This window comes from Phocoena sinus, chromosome 6, assembly GCF_008692025.1.
Source record: "Phocoena sinus isolate mPhoSin1 chromosome 6, mPhoSin1.pri, whole genome shotgun sequence".
NCBI classification, from domain to species: domain Eukaryota; kingdom Metazoa; phylum Chordata; class Mammalia; order Artiodactyla; family Phocoenidae; genus Phocoena; species Phocoena sinus.
In genome coordinates this window covers 57,172,339-57,198,530 of record NC_045768.1, presented here as the reverse complement: position 1 = coordinate 57,198,530, position 26,192 = coordinate 57,172,339, and the positions used below count along the sequence as shown (strand labels likewise).

The following is a 26,192-nucleotide window of genomic DNA, read 5'->3' as shown; positions in this document are numbered from 1 at the left end:
ATTGACCACCCCTACCTACAAGTGACCTGTGGAAATGCAGTTTTTTTCAGATGAGCACATTGCTGCCCCCTACATATTGGGGTTCTGTTACTATGGGTGACAGGGAGAATGGATATTGGGTAGGAACTAGCAATCTGCAATGTAATATGTAAATAAGCATCACCCTGTTTTATGAAGAATATTCTTCTCAGGTTGTATTTAATGTTTTATAGCTTTTCTTTTTCTATTTAACAATATTTTGTGAACATTTCCCCATTTCTTTAGTCAGCTTTCTAAACTGTGGCTTTTATTGGCTACATAGCAATATTCATTTGCATGGAAGTACCATAATTTATGTAACCTCACCTCTATTATACATTGTTTGTTCCCATTTTTCACTGTTATTAATGGTATTTTTGTGCATCTGTAGGATAGATCTTTGTCAGAAGTTCTGATTATTTCCTGAGGATGCATTTCTAGAAGTAGAATTGCTGGGTCATGGTTAACTTTGGTTAATATTTAGTTAATAATCATTCTTTAGCTCCTCACCTTCTTTTGTTCTTTGCCTCGAGAATACATTTGAGTTTACCTTCCCTGCAGGTAGAATTCTCATGTAGATGGTCATCTGGTAGGGAAATCTGCCCACATTGATGATGTGTCTGTCTGAGGTTTTGGGGGGCTGGCCCTAGTCAACTGGGTTGACTGCAGTGGCTAATGGCTTGATCCTTGTGGAACTGGCGGGTAACATTCTTTGTTTACACTCTGAATGCCCATGTAAGTCTCTTTCTTGGCTTCCACAGACTTGAGGGGTGGTTAAATTGATTCTGGTACCAATTCCAGTCAGGGAGGGGGGTTCCTCTCACACCTGAAAACAAACGAACAAACATCTGCTGATGTCCAGCAACCCCCTCCAACTCAGGGTGCCATTCTCAAGTACAGGTTGTTACCTGTATTCAATCGACTGGAATTTTCATGACCCCCTCCTCAGAGCAAGCGCACAGAACTCAGAGAAACATTTTACTTAGTAAAACCAGTTTATTATCAAATGATATAACTCAGGAACAGCCAGGCAGAAGGGATGCATAGGGCTGGGTATGTTGAAAGGGTCAGAGCTTCCATGCTCCCTCAGAGATCCCCATTCTTCCCAAATCTCCTCATGTTCACCAGTCCAGAAGCTCTCCAAATCCTACCCTTTGGGTTTTCTATGGAGGCTTCACTACATAGACACGAGTGATTAAATCTTGGCCATTGGCAATTGATTCAGCCTCCAGCCCCTCTTCCTTCCCTGGAGCTCGGTGTAGAACTGAAAGTTCCAACCCTCTAATCACATGGTTGGCTCCTTTAGCAACCAGCCCTCATTCCTCTGTGGGATGCAAAAGTCACCTCATTAACATTACAAATGACACCTTGATCACTTTTCACACTTAGAAAATTCCAGTGGTTTTGGGAGCTGTGAGCCAGGAACTGTGGACAAAGACCAAATATATATGAGAAATATATCTTGGTCATCTGAATGATCAAATATTTATTTCCTATAAATCACAGTGTTGGCAGTTGTGAACCTCGAACTCACTGGGCAGATATGGAGACCTCTAAGTTCCAGGCCCTTCTGCTTCCCAAGCAGTCCCAGGGGTGGGTTCAGGCTCTTCTTCCTGTTATCTTAGGGACAGAAGGGGGTAGGGGGGGGAAGAATGCCGTTCCTAGTCTAAGCTTTTCACTCCTTTTCACCTTCTCTCTTCCTCATCCACCTTCTCGCTGCTCTCCCATCCCCCACCTCCATCCCCTTTTTCTGAGTAAAAGCTTTCATCTCACGCGCAGGCTCAGCGGCCATGGCTCACGGGCCTAGCCACTCCACGGCATGTGGGATCTTCCCGGGCCGGGGCACGAACCCGTGTCACCCCTGTCCCCTGCATCGGCAGGCGGACTCTCAACCACTGCGCCACCAGGGAAGCCCAGAAGCTGAGACCTTTGTAGTTGATGGGTCAGGGGTTCTCTCCTGAACTTAATAGAGTGATTGGGCAACGCACACTCTGCAAGTGCTGGATTTGCTTCCTCTCTCTTAATTCTCATACCTTCCATCCTGCATTTAATTTTACCCTTGAGAAGCAACCTTGTGTTTCTTATCTTTAGGAAATGTTTTCTTCAATAGCAGTGTTTTTGTTTCCATCCGAGGTCATTTAGGCTTAGATAGCTCTTCTCTCCAGAGTTATTTAGATATAGACTTTGAAGAGCTTTGTGTATTGGACAGTTAATTTTGTATCTCCCAACTCTACCTACTCTATTGAATTTATGCTTATTATAAGAATAATACCTGTTCATAGTGGAAAATTTCAAATAGTAGAGAAGGATATAATGACAAGTAAAACCTTGCTGTTTCTCAGTCGCATTCCATTGAGAAACTTGCTGTTAACTGGTCGTGTGGATCTTTCTTTTTATACAATATACTTGTATCCTCCACTCATTTCTTTTTACCCAGATGCGCTTGTGATATACAAAATGTTATGCATCCCCATCAGTTTTGTTTCCTGAAACTATGGACTGTTAGAGAACTTCCTGAATTTGGGTCTTAGACCCAACGCAGTTCCTTCCAAAGCTGTGTGGCACCTGCACATATCACAACCTATCTGAGTTCTTCTCCGCTTCCTTTGAATGAGGACACTCGGTTTAGATAATCTCTAAATGCTCCTTTGGCAATAAACTTCTCAGATGATTTTATCTAGAAGACGTAGTTTTTTGTTCCTACTCGCACCTAATCACTACCCTTTTCTTTCTTTTTCCTCATAGTATATATATATATATATATATATTTAACATCTTTATTGGGGTATAATTGCTTTACAATGGTGTGTTAGTTTCTGCTTTATAACAAAGTGAATCAGTTATACATATACATATATTCCCATATCTCTTCCCTCTTGCGTCTCCCTCCCTCCCACCCTCCCTATCCCACCCCTCCAGGCGGTCACAAAGCACGGAGCTGATCTCCCTGTGCTGTGCTGCTGCTTCCCACTAGCTAGCTATTTTACGTTTGGTAGTGTATATATATATGTCCATGCCTCTCTCTCACTTTGTCACAGCTCACCCTTCCCCCTCCCCATATCCTCAAGTCCGTTTTCTAGTAGGTCTGTGTCTTTATTCCTGTCTTACCCCTAGGTTCTTCGTGACATTTTTTTTTCTTAAATTCCATATATATGTGTTAGCATACGGTATTTGTCTTTCTCTTTCTGACTTACTTCACTCTGTATGACAGACTCTAGGTCTATCTACCTCATTACAAATAGCTCGATTTCGTTTCTTTTTATGGCTGAGTAATATTCCATTGTAGATATGTGCCACATCTTCTTTACGTCATAGCATATTTTTAAAAATTTAAACCAGTTTAAGATTGATTTTGCTAAATGGGGTTAGAATGGGAATTGGATTTCAGTGAAATTCTAATCAGGAAATGTCACTATTAGTTATTAATGACTCATTATTTTTTATCCTATGCTCAGACTTTCCTTAAGTACCATCTTTGCTTTGCATTCTTAGATGATACTCTGATTTCTTTAATGTTCATGTTCGAATTGGGATTTTTCTTTTCAACAGACACAACAAGAGGAGGAAGTTTTTTGTTGACCCTCGTTGCCACTCACAGACAATAGCTGTCGTCCAGACTCGAGCCAAGTAATTAATTTTATTTGTATTTTGAACTCAGGGATAATATTATGCTCATCTCTGCTGTTTCTTCCTCTAATTTCCAAACTGACTGGAGTTGAACCTGGTTTAAGCTGGGGTTATTGAATTTTACTTTCCCTCCCATTTTCTTCCCATGACCTCACTGGTAAATAAGATGTGTCAGAATTCAGGAAGAAATACACAGTGGATTTGGTTGCCTTTGCTTTATATTTTACAAAAAGAACACATTGTTTTGTGTTCTTTTTTTTAAAAAAAGAAAATTAATATTAAAATAGTTTCAACAGTGTTTTGAAAAGTTTGAAAAGCACAGGGTAAAAATGGAACTCTCACACAACTGTTATGATTTTGTGTATATTCCTGCAAACACGGCCCATAGGGAATCCACATAATACCTAGTTTAGTATGATGTAGCTGAAAGCAGATTATATTTTTTAAGTGCTGTAATCAGATAAAACAGACACGGCACAACTACCGCATGTGGGTGTGTTTATTTACTTTCTCGTTGTAAAAGCCTTTCCCCCAATCCCATACCACCATTCCTTCAGAAGTGGTTTTCTGACATATGATAGGAATTAGATAGTTTCAGGAACCTAAGGAAGTTCTTCTTCCTTGTCTTACTGAGGTTTTCCACTCACCTAAGACCTATCCAAGATCAAAGTGGCAATGGCTGTGTAGTTGCAGGTAGTGGTTGTTTAGCCCTAGGAAGGCATGTTTCTGCTCTTGTCTCAGGCACAGGTTCTGACAGGAAAGCGGGAGGGGAGGTGCTAACAGTGGCTGCAGGTGAGTTGGTGTGAAGCACAGTTACCACTGAAGGGCTGGGTGTGGGATGGGGGTGTGTGCATGTTGGGATAGGGTAGGGGGTGGGGGCACTGAGGAAGGACACAGAATACGCATGCTCTAACGTAGAAAAGAAACTGTAGATGATTTGACTTTCCCTGTAAACCAAAAGCATGGTGGTTCTTTGTCTTCTGTCTTTTCAGGTATGCTGGAGTCCTCATTGAGCTGAAGTTACCCCATGAAATGGACTTCAGTGGAAAAGATGTCAGTGGAGCGCTGTTCCAGTACCCAGACACCGAGGGGAAGGTGGAAGACTTCACGGAGCTCGTGGAGAGAGCCCATCAGGCTGGGGTAGGGAAACCTCTCCTGTGTTGGGTCCATGGAGGTGTGTCTCAATTTTGAATTATTATTGTTACTCTTTTTAGCATGATTTTTTAAAAAATTCGTTTAATTTCTTTTTGGCTGCATTGGGGCTTCGTTGCTGCACGCGGGCTTTCTCTAGTTGCGGTGAGCGGGAGCTACTCTTTGTTGCGGTTAAAGGGCTTCTCATTGCGGTGGCTTATCTTGTGCGGAGCACAGGCTCTAGGCACGCGGGTTTCAGTAGCTGTGGCTCGCCGGCTCTAGAGCGCAGGCTCAGTAGTTGTGGTACACAGGCTTAGCTGCTCTGTGGCATAAGGGATCTTCCTGGACCAGGGCTGAACCCATGTCCCCTGCATTGGCAGGCGGATTCTTAACCACTGCACCACCAGGGAAGCCCTATTATTGTTACTCTTTTTGGTGTGTTTTAATTTCCACACCTTTATCATTTGGTAAGGTAAAACTGCCTCCTTCCAACCGCCTTTTTTCAAGTTTGTTTTCTTCACTGGTTCCTGGCACATAGTAGGCACTCAGTAAATATTTTAAATGAATGAATGAGTAAATAAATTTCACAGGATACGAACCAACTCTGCCAGTCTGCCTATAATGGAGATAATTTGCTATCCTTCCACTGGTCTCAGGGAAGGTCACAACCTTGTCCATTTTCTCTTGTTTCCTTTTTAGAGCTTGGCCTGCTGTGCTACTGACCTTCTAGCTCTGTGTATCCTGAGGCCTCCCGGAGAATTTGGGGTGGACGTTGCCCTGGGCAGCTCACAGAGATTTGGGGTGCCTCTGGGCTATGGCGGACCACATGCAGCCTTTTTTGCTGTCAGAGAAAGTTTGGTGAGGATGATGCCTGGAAGAATGGTGGGTGTAACAAGGTAAAGCAGCTCATGTTTCTTCCCTTTTATTGTGGTTATGGTTTCCCCTGCTCCTTCTCTTGATCACAAAAGTTGTTGATTTCTCTTTGAATTTAACTGGGCCATTTTGGGTCGATTAAGGAAATGTAAACATAGAGTCAGAAGAGAGAATGTATTTGGGGTATGAATGTTTGGGGTATCAATGCCCTACCTACTCCCCAACCCCATCCCAACACACACACACGCGCGCACACACACACACACACACACACACACACACACCCCATTATCCCATACCTGGCCCTTCTCAAATGCCATGTACCTCTTCTCGAATGCCATGAATTTGTGCATATTTGGAAAAGTATGTTTACAATTTATAGCATATTTGTATTGAAGTCATAGAAATGAATTTTAGATTGATGAAAGTCTTGAGAGACTGAATATTTTAAGTGTGTTTTATATCTAACTAGTTTCTTTCTCAAAAGTATTAACATGCCACATGGCTATGTAAAGGCAGGTGCAATAAGAGATTACCATGCACACATTGGGTGTGACCTACATTATTTCCTAGAGGCCTGCCCTTTGGCCATTTGAGTAATTTCCAAATGTACTTCCTTGAGTGCTTCTCATTGATGAAAATCCTTGGGTTGAGAATTGAGATGAATGCCATGATTATTACTGTGGAACTTTAGCATATTGTTTTTGACCTTTCATAAAGCTGGGCTATTAATGTAAGTGAAGAGTCTGGATTAGTGAATGATGTGCTAGTGATGAGAAGTTCTGAAATACTTACACTTTGTCACATGATGGCAAAAGGCACTTTGCTTTTTAATGTAAAAAATAATAGTTTCTTTAAGTATTCTTACATTACATTTTCTTTCAATGATGTCTCTTCACCAGATGAGATGTGACAGAGGGTTTTCTAATTTAAAAGAGTTTCATATATCAGTTATCATCTTCTGATTTTTGTATTGAACTTCTTACCTTTCTGGAAAGTGGACCTGAGAGTTTGATGAAATAAAGGCTATGACTGCTGAATCTTTGTGGTTATCTAGATTTTTAATTGTATTAAGAAAGGAGAAATTTTATTAGAGACAAGTGTTAGGTTGTTAACATCCTTTATTTATAGCCATATAGTTGCTTTAGATTTCTAGTATAGAAATTCTGTTTCCTTTGTCGGGTATTTCCCTTTTCTCTGAGTCTGCCAAGAAGCTCAGAGTGAAGTTTAATCCTCAATCACCATCATTTTATTAGGCTGGGTGATTCCTGGAAAATTTTCTTTTAAAGTTCCCAGCTTATTGTATATATCTCAGTGCCTCAAATCCTCAAAGTACAAACTGAAAATTAACAGTCCCCTTTAGAAGAAGATGGTTTGGAAATTGTTTCTTTATGGCCTTGCACCTAAGTAACTTTGCTGAATTCACTTAAAGGTGGGAAGGAAGGAAGCAGTTCTGTTTATGGCAACTCCTGGTGCTATAATGATCTGTACTAACTGGATGTTTTATTCTTGGTACAGAGATGCCAGTGGAAAAGAAGTGTATCGTCTTGCTCTTCAAACCAGGGAGCAACACATCCGGAGAGACAAGGCTACCAGCAACATCTGTACAGCTCAGGTAGATCACATACCTGACCTGCTCACTGAATGTCTTACAGTCTACAGCAATGAGCTACTTGTTCATTTACTGAGTTGTTGCTTCATTCATCCACTGAGCAGTGTGCACACCAAAAATGTGAAGATCTTGTTGGTAGAGAAGCCTTGTGGTCTTGTCAGAACGCCAATACAATGTATTTCACTGTGGTTCCGTGTATGCACACCCTTCACCTGTTAGGGTCTCTGGCATTCTTGGCCACAGGGCAGGTCCATTATGGCCGGTGACTGGGGCACCTCCTCTTAGAGCTGAGATGGAGGCCCTCCAGGTTATTGTGAGGAAGGCAAGGTGAAGGTGCTTGAGGTGACTGTACTGAGGGGATAGTCCAGATTGGCCAGCCGGTGGTGGCCATGGGGTACTCTTACTGGGAACTCATAGAGACATTTCTGAAATGTATGGGATAAAAGAGGAGGAGTTACCTGAATGTTGCCCAATGTCTCAGGTTAGAGGGAGCAGTGTTTTCTGACATCCAGCCAGTTCCTAGGATCAGGTGGAGGACCACTCCTGAGCATATAATCCATTCTCGGTTCTCTTCCATTCGGGGTCAGGGAAAGGGAGAGATCTCACAGGTACCCCAGTAGGGAGTGCAGTGTTCTTCCTCTCAGAGCATTGGCTCACAGCACCACCGCCAGCTTTTAGAAAGCCTCTCCAGGGAGGGAGTAGATGATAAGGTCTGCTTATAGTTTGCCCCATATCCATTGGTGGTTGAAATAGTTTCCTCAGTTGTTTTTCCTGTATTATTTTTTTTGTCTCAGGGAGGTGGCTGCTTTTCAGGGAAGAGCTCCTCTAGTATTGCAGGAAGGAGCCAGTTGTCACAAGCTTGTCCTCTGTTGACAGCAAATTGATCTTTATGTGATGCCTTTACTTTCTGTAGTTTATCCTTCATTTGTTGAATTCTCTGCTTACATATCTTCCCTTCCTCTGCTGCTTTCTGCTCATGTTCTTCCAGAACGTGTCTTTCTGATCATAAGTGCACTAAGGGCTTTCTGCTTCAAGGTTTGAATTAATTTTCCAGGTTAACTTGGGCATTCTACAATGAGCAAAAGTTACATTCCTACTTCTTTTTTCCTTCCAGTTCATGGATAGCTGATATTTCATTATTTAACTTGGATCATAAGAGGTCTCTGTTTTTCAGCAATGAGTAACATGATGTTTGCCCTAGAGATAGTCATACCCTGTCTTCTCTGATTTTCATTTTCTTATTCTGGAGATTTTCTAACTCTCCATTGTCTATTTCATCTCACGTGTTTCTTCTCATAACTGGTTGCACGAAACAATTGCTTGTGACGCCAGTGTCATTTTCTTTGTAGGCCTATAATTATTCTCTTTTGTTCAGAGATGACTGATATTTTTTAAGCTGTTCCTTGAGCACTCTATTTCATTACTCCAGCCTTCTTCTTGTAGCACCTCTTCCATGTTCTTCTCAAGGCTGCCCCATTCCTCTTGAGTGTTGTACGGTCCACACTGGACTTCTCTTAGTTTTGCATCACTGATGGTGCAGAACTGTTTTTTTTTTTTTTTTTTTTTTGGTTATGCAGGCCTCTCACTGTCGTGGCCTCTCCCGTTGCAGAGCACAGGCTCCGGATGCGCAGGCTCAGCGGCCATGGCTCACGGGCCCAGCTGCTCCGCGGCATGTGGGATCCTCCTGGACCCGGGCACGAACCCGCGTCCCCTGCATCGGCAGGCAGACTCTCAACCACTGCGCCACCAGGGAAGCCCCGAGAACTTTTTTTTTTTGAATCTCTGAAAACGCATTACTGAATTCTTTAAAAAATAATCTTTCTGTAAACTTGTGACATTTCTACAGGTGTCTGAATTTGCATCATATCTTCTTCTTTATATTCTCTTATTTCTCAACTTCCACCACGGGCTTTCATTAGCTTTTTCTGAAGTCCAGGGGTATTGATGTATAATTTACATTTCATTAGCGCTCTCATTGAGATTTAACTTTCCATATAATTCACCCATTTAAAGTACACCGTTCAATGGTTGATAGTATTTTCACAAAGTTGTGTAACCATCACCAGCATTTCATTTCTGGATATTTTTATCACTCCTAAAAGAAACTTGTTCCCACTAAGCAGTCACTTCCTATCCTTCTCGCCTCCCTTCAGCCCCTGGTGACCACTTATCTCCTTTCTGTCTCTATGGATTTGCCTATTCTGGATATTTCATATAAATGAGATCATACAATATGTGGCCTTTTGTGCCTGGTTTCTTTCATTTGAGATAATGTTCTCAAGGTTCATCCACGTTGTAGAATTGGGAAGGAAAAAAAATTTTTTTCGTCTAACCTTCTAGGTTCTTCTAGCTGGTCTAAGAATTAAATTGATATGAGACAGATTAACAGGAGAAAATAACATTTTATACATACATACAGGATCCCCACATACATGAGAGGTTAAAGGACAGAATAGTAAATAAGGTTATACATGTCATCCTGGACTAAGGAATGGAATAGGGGCCAGGTGCTTCCAAGCATGGGAGGGCCATTCACTGGATGATAAGGAGAAGAACAAGATGTTTGGTAATTAGTTGTTTGCTCTGCCGTATAGATGGGGCCACTTAGATAAAATTTATCTTTGGTAATAACTCCTTTTCTGGGAAAAATCCTCAATTTAAATTCTTCTGGGCAGTTAAGGGAGGAGCAGTAGTTTCTCTTGAGCCCAGAAGGTCTCCATTGCCTGAACTCAAAATAATCCACATGCTAAAGTGGCAGATCTTAGGGAGGGCTGTTTGGAACCCCTACAGTATCAGGAATCAATACTTCATTCTTTTTTATGGCTGAAGAATATCCCATTGTATGGATACATCATATTTTGTTAATCCATTCATCAACTGATGGGCATTTAGGTTGCTTCCACTTTGGGGTACTTTGAATAAGGCTGCTACGCACATTTGTGTATAAGTTTTTGTGGGGACATATATTTTCAGTTCTCTTGGGTATATTCCTAGAAATGGAATTTCTGGGTCATTGGTAACTCTATGTTGAACTATTTGAGGAACTTCCAGACTCTTTTCTGAAGTGGCTGCACCATTTTACATTCCCTCCACCAATATATGAGGGCTGTAATTTCTCCACATTTTCACCTGTACTTGTTACTGTTCCTCTTTTTGGTTATAGCTGTCCTAGTGGGTGTGAAGTGATATCTCACTGTGGGATTGATTTGCAATTACCTAATAACTAATGATTTTGAGCATCCTTTCATGATTCACTTTTTTTTAAAAAAAATATATTTATTTTATTTATTTATTTTTGGCAGTGTTGGGTCTTCATTGCTGCACGCGGGCTTTCTCTAGTGGCGGTGAGCAGGGGCTACTCTTTGTTGCGGCACACGGGCTTTTCATTGTGGTGGCTTCTCTTGTTGCGGAGCACGGGCTCTAGGTGTGTGGGCTTCAGTAGTTGTGGCACGTGGGCTCAGTAGTTGTGGCTTGCGGGCTCTAGAGCGTGGGCTTAGTAGTTGTGGTGCACGGGCTTGTGGGATCTTCCTGGACCAGGGCTCAAACTCGTGTCCCCTGAATTGGCAGCCGGATTCTTAGACACTGCGCCACCAGGGAAGTCCCCATGATTCACTTTTGATTACTTTAAGTATCCTAATTATGTTGTTTGTCAGATTATCAAAGAAATTTGAATCTTCTTGGTCTCTCTGTTTCTCTGAACTTCCTTTGATATTCTAATGCCTTACCAAGATTTCTAAAAGTGACTTCGTACTTTTCATTAATTTGTTGGTCAGTTGGTTGATACAGTCTCCTGTTTGTAGAAAGAATGATCTCTAGTTTAAAAAGTGACATGAACCAACCTCCACAAGGCTTCTGTGATGGGAGGCTTCCAGAGCATTCTGTGAACATCAGGCCTGAGTTTTTATTCCCAGGTAGCATAGCCATGAGCCATGATACACTATATTATGGATGTTTTACTTCAGACATGCCCTCTCCATAGCTATAATGTGTTGTGGTTCTCCCGTATTTATTTCTAATTGTTATACAGAGTCCACAAGAGTGTCTGTACCCTCTCTGGCACTTGGTCCAAGAAAGTCTACTGCAGTGTTCTCTGATGTCTTCTTTTCCTTATTTTCTTTATTGACTCTGATTTCACTTTCTGGCATTTTTGCAGTGATCCCAGAGAGATTCCTTCTAACAGCCTCACAGAGGAAATGTGTACCTAACAAAATCGATCTGATATTGAACATCATCCAACTTTAAAGCACTGTGTTTCTCATCTGAGTAGTGTTTCTGTTCTGTAATGTGCCGCTTCCCACCTTGGGATGATGGAACATGAAGGTGGACCTTGAACTGCTGACCTAGTACATTAGGACAAAAGTCACTTTAGTGGGATTGGAAACTCATAGAAACCATGGTGCTGGACCAATGAGATGGGAGGGGCTGTGGGAGAATTGAATGGACTAAGCAGGTGAGGAGTCTGAGATTAGAGTTTGGGTCAGTTACCTAGGGTGATATTGCATGGTTAGAAGGCTGCTGGTTGGTAGGATCTAGGGTGGAAAAGCAGGTGAGGGATAGGGCGAGAGAGAGGAGAGACAGGAGGTGGCCTTCCATGATTTTACCCCACATTGGCCCTCATTTTGGTTTCTGACCCTTGCCATCCTGTTTTTATCCTCCTCCCTGACCCAAGATGCCATGACAGTGGTCCCTTCCTTGCTCCCTATGCTGGATTCCATCCCTGAGTCTCTGAGAGATTCTAGTGCCATTCTTTCCTATTCTCTGTCACACTAGGATACACACTTCCCTGTAAATATTTTTGTGAAACTTCAATCAACGGTCAGGAGAGATATCTTTACCTGAGAAAGTGACCTTACTGTCAGCAGGGAATAAGCCAGTAGGTTTTGGTTTTCCCTTCCTAATATATCTCCTGCCAACTCATTTTGGTTTTATTCCCCTGCGTCCTGCATTTTCATCTTTGGTGGTCCTTTGCATAGATTCACCATTCACCTCTTGGTTGGCTGAAATTCAGTTTCTAGTGTTTTATTTAAGGCTTCAGGAGAATTATACTCCCTGACTTCTTGTGTGTTTGAAAATTTTTCTTGCTTTTATCCTTGAAGAACTGTATTATTGAGCATAAAATTCTTAGATCTCACTGTTTTCCCCTGAGGTCTTCATTGTTCCACTATCTTCCAACATTAAGTATTGCATCTCCATGTCTGATGACAGCCTGATCTTCCCCTTTATGGGATGATTATGTTGCATGGATGGAGCGCCTTACTAATGGTCACATTCAAAGGTTTAGTATAGTGACGCTAGGGTGTCTTGGATGCTGTATTTACCCCTCAGATGGTTGGGCAGGTTATAAATGGTCTCCAGCTATCATAGAGAAGGCAGGGAGTCTGATCATTTTGCTTTGTACCTGCTTTTAGTTTTGGCATCTCAAGTCAGAACAACAGCCCCTCCCACTGATCATCTTCCTGATATCACATTGTTGAACATGATTCTTTAAAAGCTTTTTGTCATTTTAGGCTCTCTTGGCGAATATGGCTGCAATGTTTGCAATCTACCATGGGTCCCATGGGCTGGAACATATTGCTAGGAGGGTACATAATGCCACTTTGATTTTGTCTGAAGGTGAGTCAGTTTTCTGTTTTAAAACTTTTGGTTATAACAAGACCGATACATGTGAGTAAATAAAATTGAAAACTCACTGCATATCTAATACTACCTGTAAAATTAAAAGTCAAATAAAACCTAGGAATAATACTTTCAACATCTATGACAGACTGAGTGTTAATATATTTAATATAGTGAGCTTTTCCTCAGTCCCCCCACCCCATACACAAGAAGAATGAACACCCTGAGAGAAAACTGGACAAAGGACATTAAATGTAATTTTAAAAGAAAGTATACAGATGAATATATATAATTTCAACCTCACTATTAATCAAAGAAATGTAAATTGAAAGAAAAAAATAGTGTTTCTCTCATTACATTGGCAGAGATTAAAAAGAATGCTGATATTGGTATGACTTTTATGAGGGCACTTAATCTGTGTCAGAAGCTTTTAAAATGCGCCTACAATTTGATACAGAAATTCTAGGAATGTATCTAAAGGAAATAATCAGATAACGATGTAAAGGGTGTGCATTGAAACATTATTTACAATAGCACAATCTTGGAAACAGCCTAAACGTCCAATAATAAGTAATTAGTTAAATTATGGTACATAATTTAAGTTTGAATATTATATAGCTATTAAAATAATGATAGGGGTTTTGATCTGTAGAAAAGCAAAATCTTCATGATACATTAAATTTTTTTAAAAAGGGTAAAGAAGTATATGTACATGATATATTACACACACACACACACACACACACACACACACACACACACACACACACACCCTTCTAGAGGAATCTATACCAAGGAGTAACCACTAGTTATTTCTGGATGGTGATTATGGTGATTTTTTTCTCCATTTTTATATGTATTTCACAACTTTCTGTAGCATAATAATAAACATTTACCTTTTTTAAAAAAAATAAATTTATTTATTTTTGGCTGTGTTGGATCTTTGTTGCTGCACGCGGGCTTTCTCTAGTTGCGGCGAGCAGGGGCTACTCTTTGCTGTGATGCACAGGCTTCTCATTGCGGTTGCTTTTCTTGTTGTGGAGCACGGGCTCTAGGTGCATGGGCTTCAGCAGTTGTGGCTCACAGGCTCTAGAGCGCAGGCTCAGTAGTTGTGGTGCAGGGGCTTAGTTGCCCCGTGGCATGTGGGATCATCCCAGACCAGGGCTTGAACCTGTATCTCCTGCATTGGAAGGTGGATTCTTAACCACTGTGCCACCAGGGAAGTCCTACTTTTTTTAAAAAAAAGCACCGACCAAAACACTGGGTACAAACAGACCATAGTAGGATTTACCTCTTTACTTCTGTGAAGCGTCAGTGGCAGAGGGTCTGGTTTCTACATAGAGACCGGTGGCTATCCTATCTTGTCTAGGTCTCAAGAGAGCAGGACACCAACTCCAGCATGACTTGTTCTTTGACACTTTGAAGATTCAGTGTGGCTGCTCAGTGAAGGAGGTCTTGGGCAGGGCTGCTCAGCGGCAAATAAATATTCGGCTGTTTGAGGATCACACAGTAAGTCAGACTTTCAGTTTGTTTGTTGTACAAATTCTATAAATTTTTATGACTTTTCTCATTAAAATTTCTCTTTATTTTAAAAAAAATCAGTATTGGACCTTTGGGCACAACTTCTTTGTAAACAATTTTCATTTCCAGTTTGGAACATTGTGGCCTTTTAAATGATAATCCATTGTCAGCTTTCCTTAAGATGTTGTGTTTTCATATATGGGACTCTTAGGCACATAGTTTGCTCATAATACTCCTTCGTTCACAATATGACTGTTCAAGGTAAAGGCTACGATAAGTGATATGATAAGGTAAGTTAAGGGAAGAAAAAAGTGAGCATATCTAGTACCAAAAGGAGTGCCCTGCAGCCATCTGGACTCTTTTAGAGTCCAGAAGTGGCTGTAAAACTCTAAATCTTTTGACGTTTGGGACTGGTCTAGCCTACTTTGCCCAAGGGCCAACTTGGACATAATGATAGCCTGTTATTTTAGAACAACTGAGAGTTTTGTCCAGCACTTTCTCCCCTTTGACCTCTCTTGGAGTTTCTGCACTGATCTTGGCGTTTCGAGCTGATGTTTCCCCTTTCATTTTCGTTTCTATAGCTTGGTATTTCTCTTGATGAAACAGTCAATGAAAAAGATCTGGATGACTTGTTGTGGATCTTCGGCTGTGAGTCATCTGCAGTAAGTAAATCAAAATTCACATTCCTCATAATGACTATTTGAGGAGGTGTCACAGATGGCTTTGCTTCTTATGGGCCTGAGTGTGAGGGGGAGGGGGCGCAGGAATGACATTAGGTGGCCTGCGTTAAAATTATGCCACCGATTGTCCCTTGCTACTGTGACTGCTGATAGTTAGAGGTCACTGCCATGGGCCCTAGCCAGGACTGAGCTGCAAGGCTAGTTGGAAGGATTGTTAATGGTGTTTAACTGAAACTATTCCTAATACAAAGATTCATGGCATTGGCATCTTGGTTATGTTGATTCTGGGAAAACTGACCTAATATGTGCCAGGTCTTATGCTGTGCCCTGAGGCTAGTGGTAAATCAGACATACTTCCCGCCCTTTTGGAGCTTATAGTCTAATGAGGATCCAAACAGGCACAAGTCTGCAGTCCAGATGATGTCCTATGATGGGCACTGTCCAAAGATGCTCTCTGAGCACAGAGTGGAGGGGGCTTCTCACCAACACTTGGAAGAAACTGTCCTAAGCTGAGACCTGAGAGATGAGTAGGAGCTATCCAGACACAGTTGAGAAGGAGGATGGGGCCAGAGGTGTTCCAGACACTGGGAAAAGCAGCCACAAAGGCTAGGAGGAGAGAGATTATATGAGAACTAGAAACAGTTCAGTGAGACTGAGTTGGTTTCTAAAATGATGAAATAGCAGGGACATGTGAGCAGGAGAGTCTGTGGGATGGAAGAGAGACGTCAGCTACCTAGACCTGTGGCAAGGTGTTCATCACAGCACTCTACAAGGCCTGGAGCATAGGAGCCACTTAACAAATATCTGTTAAATGAATCAATGAAAGGAGACAGAAATAGGTTCTGGAGTGTTGATCAGTGCTGTCCTGGTTGTCTGAGTCCTCTTTGAGAGATGACTTCAGTATCTTCAGATAACAAATGTAAATCGTCAAAAAAGTATTATACTGTTCTCTTTTAATCTTTAATTAATTAATACTTAATTAATAAATAAGACTGAATAATATCTTCCCTCTAGAACTCTGCAGTAAATTTAATCACAGATATTTGTTCCATGCATTTGAAGAATATTTACAGAGCAACCACTGAGGGCTCTCATACTACCGGCCTGGAGCAGAATGAGGAGCAAGCCATGTATTTCATTATATATTCTGGATATTAAATGCTTATCAGATATATGATTTGCAAATATTTCCCCCCATTCTGTGGGTTATCTGTTAATTCTCTTGATAGTGTCCCTTTTTTTAATTAAAAAAATTTTTTGATAGTGTTCCTTAATGCACAAAAGTGCACTGTATTTTTTCTTGTGTTGCTCATGCTTTTGGTGTCATATTTAAGACACCATTGCCAAATCCAAGGTCATGCAGATTTGCCCCTATACTTTCTTCTAAGAGTTTTAGCTTGTAAATTTAGGTCCTTAATCCATTTTTTAAAAAAAAATAAATTTATTTATTTATTTTTGGCTGCGTTGGGTCTTCAATGCTGCACGCGGGCTTTCTCTAGTTGCAGCGAGCAGGGGCTACTCTACGTTGCAGCGCGCGGGCTTCTCATTGTGGTGGCTTCTCTTGTTGTGGAGCAGAGGCTCTAGGTGTGAGGGCTTCCATAGTTGTGGCACATGGGCTCAGTAGTTGTGGCACACGGGCTTAGTTGCTCCATGGCATGTGGGATCTTCCCGGACCAGGGCTCGAACCCGTGTCCCCTGCATTGGCAGGCGGATTCTTAACCACTGTGCCACCAAGGAAGTCCCCTTAATCCATTTTGAATTAGTTTTTGTATATTCTATAAGATAAGGATCCAACTTCATTCTTTTGCATGTGTATATCAAGTTTTCTCAGCACCATTGTTGAAGAGACTGTCCTTTCTCCCACTGAATGGTCTTGGCACTTGTATTTTATTAGAATTGTTCTCCAAGATCAAAGAGCAATGTCAAGTGAGAATCTTTACTTGAGTGTTATCATGGTCGTCACTTTTTACATAGCCCTTTAAAATAGTTTACTGGAACTTGCTTCATTATTCAAGGAACATGCAGGGGATGTCAACTGTTTTTTCTTTGGCAGTAAAAATTGTTCACTTTTCTTTGCTCACTGTGGCTAAGTTCCACAGAACTTAAAAACAATGTTTTGGAGAATTGCCACAATGCGTGACCCCTGACATCTGTCACTGCACTGTGCCAGATATCCCTGGGGTGGGTGGTCAGGGAGGTGGGAGGTTGGATGGTAGGGAATTTCTGGTGCTCTGTCAGAATACACGCTGAATGGAAAGGCTTCTTCACATGTGGTTCCAGGCATGCTTCCTGCCCTTCAGTTTCTGTGGTCTCTCCATGCAGGAGCTGGTTGCTGAAAGCATGGGTGAGGAACAGAGAGGTATTCTAGGGACTGCCTTCAAGAGAACTAGTCCATTCCTCACACATCAGGTGTTCAACAGGTTTGTGTAGTTTGTGTGACTTCTGCATTGTGTGCTGTAGCTTGGGAGCATGGTAGAGAGTGGCTTCTACTATGGCATTCTGACTATGACATGGCCTGGTTTATTGTGGCTCAGCCTGACCCACTACTAAATCCCAATTCTAACCCGGGCGAAGCACACCTTATTTCCTGGTGGCTGTGCTCCCTTGACACTATAACCCCTAATTCTACTCTCAAGAAGATGGGAGTTTCGATGCATAGTCGTCAGGCTGAAGATCATACCCAGGAACTCAACATCCTCTTCTTTCCAACTCTTCCTCTCAGGCCCACAGGCGGCTTCTTGTCCTAGTGCATCCTCTGAGCTTCATGGGGGGTACACGCCCTTCCCTCTGATGCTTTGTTGGCATGTTGTCCATGGCCTAATTTGATCTGTATGTTGAAGGTAGATCTCAGTGTGTCTTACCTCTTAGAAGGATGTGTATGGGCTCTTACCTAACTATATTGGCCTAAACCATGTGTTTTATGTTCACAGCTATCACTCAGAAACAAATATTGTCCGATATATGAAGAGATTGGAAAACAAAGACATTTCCCTTGTTCATAGCATGATTCCGCTGGTAATTATGGCCTTTGTTTCCACTTCCCACCCCACCCTGAACCCACCTCTTTGGGTCACATCTAATAGGCTGCAAGAGGGATGAATGGGTGACCATTCGGGGAGATGGGAGGGCCGATCAGATAGACCATAGGATGTCACTAACGTAATACGCTTTGGCTGTGCTTCTTCAAGGGGTCCTGTACCATGAAGCTCAACAGTTCATCTGAACTCACAGTAAGTAGGTCACTTCTGTTAAAAGGGAACTTAGCAGAGGCAGTGTCTTGGCTTACACATAAGCAGATAACTAGAGAAAGCTGCTCCTGGGACCGTGATTTAACAACTGCTTTAGTAATCCTTTACCTTGCTCTTCAACAACCTTGGCAGAAACCCTAACTTTATCACAACCTGATCGTTTAAATTTATGGGTGAAATTATTTTTAAATATTAAAATCATTAAACATATGTCTTCCTACCTTCCCCAACTCCCCCCACCACCCTTTTAAACCTGCCACGTTGAAAGCTTTTATCAGTTTGTAGTTGTTAAGCTCAGATAGAATTAAGAACCGTAAGCCCTCTTTCTAGAAATCCTTTCTCAGTGCCAGAAAGGTAGAGGTTTGAGGTTTTAATTTGTTTCTTGTATCAACAGAAGATTTGTGTCCCCTGCTATGGTGTTTGGTAAGTATCTCTACTAGGCTAGGATGTTTCTTTTTTTTCCATAGGATTAGTCTGATATGACAAATCACGTCAGGCAAAGAAAATCATTTTATATCCTCATAGGAGGATTTTCCCCGTTTGCTTTTATGTTGGTGTTTTGTTCTGCTTCATGAAAAAAGAATGATATATGTGCTATGTAAGAGTTTGAATAAACCATGCCTGAAACAACTCATTGGGTTTCATGGATATAAATCTATTCAGGGGCCTTTTTGTTCCCAAAAAAATAGGAAATGGTTATACTTTTGTATAAGTTCCCTTTCTGGGCCTCAGTGACCCACTTGTAAGATGAAGACAGTAATAGTACTTACCCCATAAGATTGTGGTAAGAGTTAAATGAATGAATGTAAAGTGCTTAGAACAGTGCCTGGCACATAGTAAGCACTCTTTGTGTTAGCTGTTGCTATCATCATCATCATTATTAAAGTTAGTCTTGTTATTACTATTACAATATGTACATATGTGTATGTTTCCTCCCTCCTTGCTCTTCAGCCTATCACATGGAAAGAATTTGCAAACATACACCCCTTTGTGCCTCTGGACCAAGCTCAAGGGTACCAGCAGCTTTTTCGAGAACTTGAGAAGGATTTGTGTGAACTCACGGGCTATGACCGAATCTCTTTCCAGCCTAACAGGTAAGGGGATTTCTTCTGTCTTTTCAGTCATCTCTTGTAGTATAATACCCACTGGGATGGATGACTAGAAGGTCCAAAGTGGCCTCATTCACATAACTGGGAAGGTAGTGATGGCTGTTGTCTGGGAGCTCAGTTAAGGGTGTTGACCTGGGCCTTGGTTCTTCCCCATGTGGACCTCTTCAGTGGTTGCTTGAGCTCCCTCACAGAATTGGGTCTGGGTTCAAAGTGGAGTGTTCCAAGATGGAAGGACGTGGACGCTGTAAACTTCTTAAGGCTCAGCCTCTGGAGTTACACAACATCACTTCCAGAGCATTCTATCTGTCACAGCAAGTTTCAGGGCCAGCCCAGATTGAACGTGGGAAGGGGACAACACGTGGGTGTGAATGTCAAGAGTCCTGGTTCATTGCAGACCATCTTTGGAAGCTAGTTACTACATCCGTCTTATAGAGTAAGAATCAGAATCGAGCACACGTGTTAACTCCTTATAAGCAGTAATGCCTCAATCTAGTAAGGCCAGGAGAGTCCGGATCCTAGTTTGTTCTGTCACTAACTTTGAAAGTTCCCTTCCTCTTTTCTGTCCTCGGTCTCTGTCTGTAAAGTAAAAACATTTGAGCAACAGTGATTTTCAAAAGCAAAGGGCTCTTGCGGCATCTCCTGGGTACTTGTTAAAAAAATATAAATTCCTGGGCCCCACTTTAGAAGTACTGATCTCCAGGGGTTGGGACTAAAAGTCTTTGTTTTTAAGAAGCAACCAAGTGATTCTGATGTAGTATAGTCAACCTGGATCCACTGGATTTGTGATTGTTCTGTCTTCATGGGAGTAGATAGACAGACAGACAGACATGTCATCAACATGTGAATTAACATCTGGGGATACCTTCAGAGGAGGAGCCTGGTATCTGCCCCGAGTTTCTCTACCTCCCACTGCTCAGTGTGGTTCTCCACCAGCAGTCTCAGCATTGGCAGCACTTAGAAGCTTGATAGAAATGCCAGATTTCTATTTCAAGATAAAAAATCAAAGGATTTTAAAAGCTGAGACATTTATTGTCTCATTTTCTGAGACAGAAAGTAATCAGATCTTAATCAGTTACTATCAAGCCCTACCTCCTGTTTGGAAACATAGGTAACACAGCAAAGCCATATACTTTGTGAAAACAATATACCCCATACCGTACAAACCCTTTAGGAAGAGGGCATGTGACAGATGAAAGGACACAGAGCTTTTTTAATATTAGTCTCTCAAACTCTCATTTCATAAATAGGGAGGAATTGATGTTTATGAAAGTCAGGCTGTAGTATACCTTCATTAAAATGTCATCATGCAGCTTTGCTTTTTTTTTTTTTTTTTAATTAAGGGAGGAACCTGAGTAAATTAACCTGAGGCAATACCTTAATTAAGTGCTGACAATGAAGAAACTGCCCTCTAGTGATGGAATATGGTCACATCTTCTGTATTGTACTGGAGAGCAATTTTTCAAGACCATTTTAAAGTCATTAGCTCTTTTTTTTTTTTTAAAGTCATTAGCTCTTGCAGTAAATTGAGGTCCCAGGCAGGGTCTCCAGAAGACTGACTGAAGGATGAGGAAGCTCTCCTTCCCGTAAAGCAGTGGTTCCCAGGCCTGGAAATTAGACTCACATGGTGAGTCTATAAGAAATCCTGATGTCCAGATCACAATCCCAGATAGAATAATAATCTCTATGGGGAAAGACTAGGGTGAGGGAAGGATGCAGGCATGGGTATATCTTTGAAGCTCCCCAGGTAATTCCAGCTTGCAGCCGAGGTTGAAAACCGTCATCTTAGAAGTTTCTCTGTTCTCCTCAGTTTACCTAATGCTCTTTCTCTGTCTTACTCTCCTCATTTGTATGATTGTCAGCAAGACTCCATTCTCTATCCCAGTCTTGGAGGAGGGAAAGAAATCTTTATCATTTTGTAGCTCCTGGCAGTGATGCCTTCCACAGCTCCAGAGATTCCCAGATATACCACCCATTTCCAAGAGCTGACTTGAGTGTTACAGAGGCTGTGTTGAGGCTTAGTAGAGGGATATTTCTGGTCCTGAGCAGAGGCTGCTATGACAGATAGGGAAATACCTTACTCTTTGTTGGGAAAATACAGGGGCTATGCTTCCAGTGAGTAAGGAAATTTGATGTCTAATTTGGGAAAAGAGGAAGGGATGCACCACATATTCTATGTGAGTGACTTTGGTTTTAGCTCTTCATAACCTCCATCTTGGTTTATTTGTGGTAATCTTTTTCTCCATAGGTGGATTATAAATCCCAAGTCTTTTTTTTTTTTTTTTTTTTTTTTTTTGCGGTATGTGGGCCTCTCTTGTGGCCTCTCCTGTTGCGGAGCACAGGCTCCGGACGCGCAGGCTCAGCAGCCATGGCTCATGGGCCGAGCCACTCCGTGGCATGTGGGATCTTCCCGGACCGGGGCACGAACCCGCGTCCCCTGCATCGGCAGGCAGACTCCCAACCACTGTGCCACCAGGGAAGCCCCAATCCCAAGTCTTATAATTCTAATTCTAGGTCTCAGAGTCAGTCTACCACAGGGCTAACTACTTACTGGTTAATTAGTCAGGATTTACTGCTGGCTAGTGTCCACTGAAATCTAAGGGACCAATGTAGGCTTTATAGTTATTGGAAGAAGAAACACAAGTTTTCTTGACTACTCTGCACAGAAAAAGAACTTAGTGTACCACATCAGCCACTGAAGTTATACTCATAAAATAGAGGGTGTAGGGCTTCCCTGGTGGCGCAGTGGTTGAGAGTCCACCTGCCGATGCAGGGGACACGGGTTCGTGCCCCGGTCCGGGAAGATCCCACATGCCGCGGAGCGGCTGCGCCCGTGAGCCATGGCCGCTGAGCCTGCGCGTCTGGAGCCTGTTGCTCCGCAACGGGAGAGGCCACAACAGTGAGAGGCCTGCGTGCCGGAAAAAAAAAAAAAAAAATAGAGGGTGTAGTAACCTCTTTTATCAAGGGACCATTTCCTGGTGTTTTTATTTATACCTGACGAGTTGGAATTGGTCAGTGTGTCTATAGAGTTCTAGAGTCCAGTCACCAAAACTTTGGAATCTAAATATATTTCCCTCCCTTTTTTGTTACTGCATGGTATTTTAAAAGATAACTATGGCATAATTTTTAGGAAGTAGCATTAGTAATATTTTATAACTTAATTTTTTATTGTGGTAAAATATACATAATATAAAATTTACTATTTTAAGCATTTTTAACTGTCCAGTTCAATGGCATTCATTACATTCACATCATTGTACAACCATCAACTCTGTCTAGCTCCAGAACTTTTTTATCTTCCCAAATCAAAGCTCTGTACCCATTAAACAATATTTCCTCATTTACCCCCCTTACCCCAGCGCCTGGCAACTGTGATTCTACTTTCTGTCACTATTAACTTGACCACTCTACGTACAGCACATAAATGGAATCATACAATATTTGTCCTTTTGTGTCTGGCTTATTTCACTTAGTATAATGTCTTCAGGGTTCATCCATGTTGTGACATGTCAGCATTTCCCTCCTTTCAAAATATTCCATTGTATGTATGTACCACATTTTGTTTATCCATTCTTCCATCAGTGGACATTTGGGTTGTCTCAACCTTTTGGTTATAAGGAATAATGCTGCTATGAGTGTTGGTGTACAAATACCTGTTTGAGTCCCTGCCTTCAGTTCTTTTGGGTGTATAGCCAGACATGAAATTGTTGGATATATGGTAATTCTGTTTAATTTTTTAAGGAACTGCCATACTGTTTGACAGATCTATGCAGAGGCATAGATGGAAAGAAAATCAAAGGATGGACACACAAATAGTTATCTCAAGGTGGTAGAATTTCCAGTGACTTTTACTTTTTTGTCCTTATGCTATTTTAGTTTATAAAAACATTTTTTAACCACGATATATGTTATTTTAATACAATCCAAAAATAAGTTACTTTTATTGTGGGGAACATGCATATTATGAAACAATGAAATTCTTGATAAGATACTTAGATTCATTTCTACCCTGACTCTCCTGATCTCAGGGGGTTTGGCCATCAGCTGATAGCATAGTGAAGTTGGCTTTGAACTTGCCTTGGAGTTGAGGCAAACTACTGGTCTTCCTTTGTAGCAAAGCTGTACTCAAAGTGAGGGAGGTTTGCAACAAAGGGCAGAAGAGCCAAACTCTGTAGAGTAGAGTAATATTTAACATCAAGTGGACTCGAAATACAACTCTCTGGTTCTAAAATGCCTAAGTAGGAAAACTGCAATTTTCGGGCATAAACCTGAGTGTTTCTGCCTGTTTTCCTGATGGCTCCGCCTTGTCTGTGCTTCTGGGCCCTCACATAATGTCTTCCAGTCCAGAGCAGTTCTATGTTATGCGCACAGAAGGTTTTTATTCTTTCTCTCTTTCTCTAATAGTTCCTGCCTAGATAGAGACTGCCACAGGGCCTTTGTCTTCAGTACACTTTTTTCTGAGGGGAAATCAGCAGCTCAGAGGAGAGGTTAGCTAGCACCCAGGATGTGTGAGGCCTCCAGAGCTCTGTCATGTGGCTTCCTCCCTAGTTGGGATGTAGGTTTCTCTCCTATACAGCAAGAAAGGGAACACTACCTTATTGATTTGAGATTTAGTTGAGGGATGGCTGATAAATATGGATGATACAGGATTTTGTAACCAAAAACTGTGGCGTGAAATCTTTGGTTCATATAGCCAAGCCTTCACTTGGTCTATTTCCTGGGACGGTTAGATCCCAAAGTTGTTTAAAGGACTTGAAACAAAAATGTCAAGAAACTTGTCCCCATTTCTCTTATTTGCTCAATCTATAAACCCGGAGAGCATTTCTACCTTAATGGAGAACATAGCAAGATGATATTTAATTACCTTTCTGTTTCCTCCCGTGCCCAGCGTAGCTTGCTTTGGCTTGCTCCCCGTATCACTGTGACACTCTGAAAATCATTCAGCAGCGCACAAATACACGCTAGGAATTGCTAAGTTAAAATTATGATGTCATGTTTAAAGCAGACAGAAACAGCAATCAACACCTTCCGCGGTTATCTAAAATGAAAGACAAGCTGGAATTATTATTAGCTCACTTGGCTTATAAAAGTGAGGAAGTTGTTTTTGTCTTTAAAAACTGCAAACTGTGCTCTTGAGTGCAGATAGAGCTAGCGGTTGCTTTCCCAGAATCTCCTCCTGGTAAGGTTCTTAAATGAGGTGTGAACAGGGCGCAATCAATGACTCTCAAACTTCATTGTGCGTGAGAATCACCTGTAGGGCTTGTGAACTTGCTAAGCCCCACCGCCAGAGTTTTTGATTTAATGAGACTGGATTGAGGCCTGAGAATTTGTATTTCTAATATAATCCTGGGGGATGAGGTTGTGCTGGTTTGGCTACCACACTGTGAAAACCACGGGCTGCAGGGGTTCTCAGTCCTGGCTGCATGTTAGAATTCCTGGGGAGCCTTTGAGGTATGCCATGCCCTCCCCACCGGGCAAACTAGCTACATCGGAATCTCCTCCAGGGGCAGTACCCAGGCATCACAGAGTTTTTAAAAAGCTCCTCAGGTGATTCTAATGTGCATCACTGGGTTGCAAAGTGTGTTGACCTGGAGGAACACCAAAGAGGGAGGTTTAGTTAGATGACTAATATCTTCCAATGGAGTGAACTTTAAAACTGGCCTTTGCAGGCCAAGTCATGACTGTCATGTGCAGATCACATTGTTTACAACAAAGAGAGTCAAACCCCTGATATTGGCCATGTCCCTCCCCTTCTTTCCTGAGCTCGTGGTCAGTGTCACTGAGTAGACTTAACTCATTGATAACTTCTGATTTGCTTTCCTACTGGGCCTAGTGCAGCTTCAGAGCCCTCCCCTACAGAGAGCTCTGAGAAACCAGATATTAGAGACCCTCTCTGATGAGTGACTGATTTCCCAAGGAGACACTCAGAGTGCCAGGAAGAGAAAGAAGGGTGAAGGATGAAAAGAGCCACTTTTGGGGAAATATAAAGCAATGAGAAGGATCTCCCCTTCCCCAACTTTCTTGACTCTCAAGAGTCAAGATATTTGGATTTTTGCAGTTTGTAAGGCTTTGGAGAAGTGGTTCTCACGTTGGGCTGTACCCACAGAATTTCTGATTCAGTACTCCTGGGGTGCAAGCCAAGCATTCATATTTCTAACAAGTCCCGGGGTGATGCTGATATTTGGGGGTTTTGAGTTTGAAAACCATTGCTTTAAGGTGCTCTTGAGATATCAGAAAGGTTAGAGTGGCTGGATCCATCTAGATGTTTTTTGCCCAGAATTCATAGGTTAAGCATAGAATTTAGCTTATGTCAAATTAGATATAGGTTGGAAAGAACGTGTTGAGGGGGTATTATTTTAAGCTACTAGAAGCAGAGATCTAGGTAGTGTTTGGAATATTTGAGTTATGCAACGAAGAGTTTGATTGAATTTGAATTGCTTCCAAGATATGGAAGCATATCATGTTTATCCTGTCTGTAAGATAGGAGTCAGCACTAATTCTACCTTGTTTTCTTGAGAGTGGTCCTCTGAGGTTGCCATGCACTGATTCAGGTCATTTTTGACACACTGGCTGTTTTGTTGATCATTTTACTATGATTAGTTTTACCATAATGTCAGTTTCTTAGCTAACATTTCACTTGGATCATTTTTGTTCCCAACCACTCGGTGGTGGTATTTTTAAAGTAAAGAAGGGTTTGGATGAGGACAGTTTGGCATTAGAATGTCCAGCATCAAAACATTATGTATCACAAGAAATTATT

General features: G+C 41.7%; 1 protein-coding gene across 4 annotated transcripts in view; it reads left to right on the top strand.

Moving 5' to 3' along the window:
* GLDC (glycine decarboxylase) overlaps positions 1-26,192 on the top strand; it is a 137,989-nt gene that overhangs the window by 67,005 nt on the left and 44,792 nt on the right. For all 4 annotated transcript variants that reach the window (XM_032634820.1, XM_032634823.1, XM_032634821.1 and 1 more), the window contains 11 exons: positions 3,568-3,645; positions 4,638-4,785; positions 5,476-5,672; positions 7,168-7,264; positions 12,769-12,874; positions 14,247-14,386; positions 14,980-15,060; positions 17,401-17,498; positions 18,009-18,093; positions 18,267-18,308; positions 19,278-19,420. In XM_032634820.1, the coding sequence (XP_032490711.1) occupies positions 3,568-3,645; positions 4,638-4,785; positions 5,476-5,672; positions 7,168-7,264; positions 12,769-12,874; positions 14,247-14,386; positions 14,980-15,060; positions 17,401-17,498; positions 18,009-18,093; positions 18,267-18,308; positions 19,278-19,420 (1,215 nt within the window). The remainder of the gene's footprint in view (positions 1-3,567; positions 3,646-4,637; positions 4,786-5,475; positions 5,673-7,167; positions 7,265-12,768; positions 12,875-14,246; positions 14,387-14,979; positions 15,061-17,400; positions 17,499-18,008; positions 18,094-18,266; positions 18,309-19,277; positions 19,421-26,192) is intronic.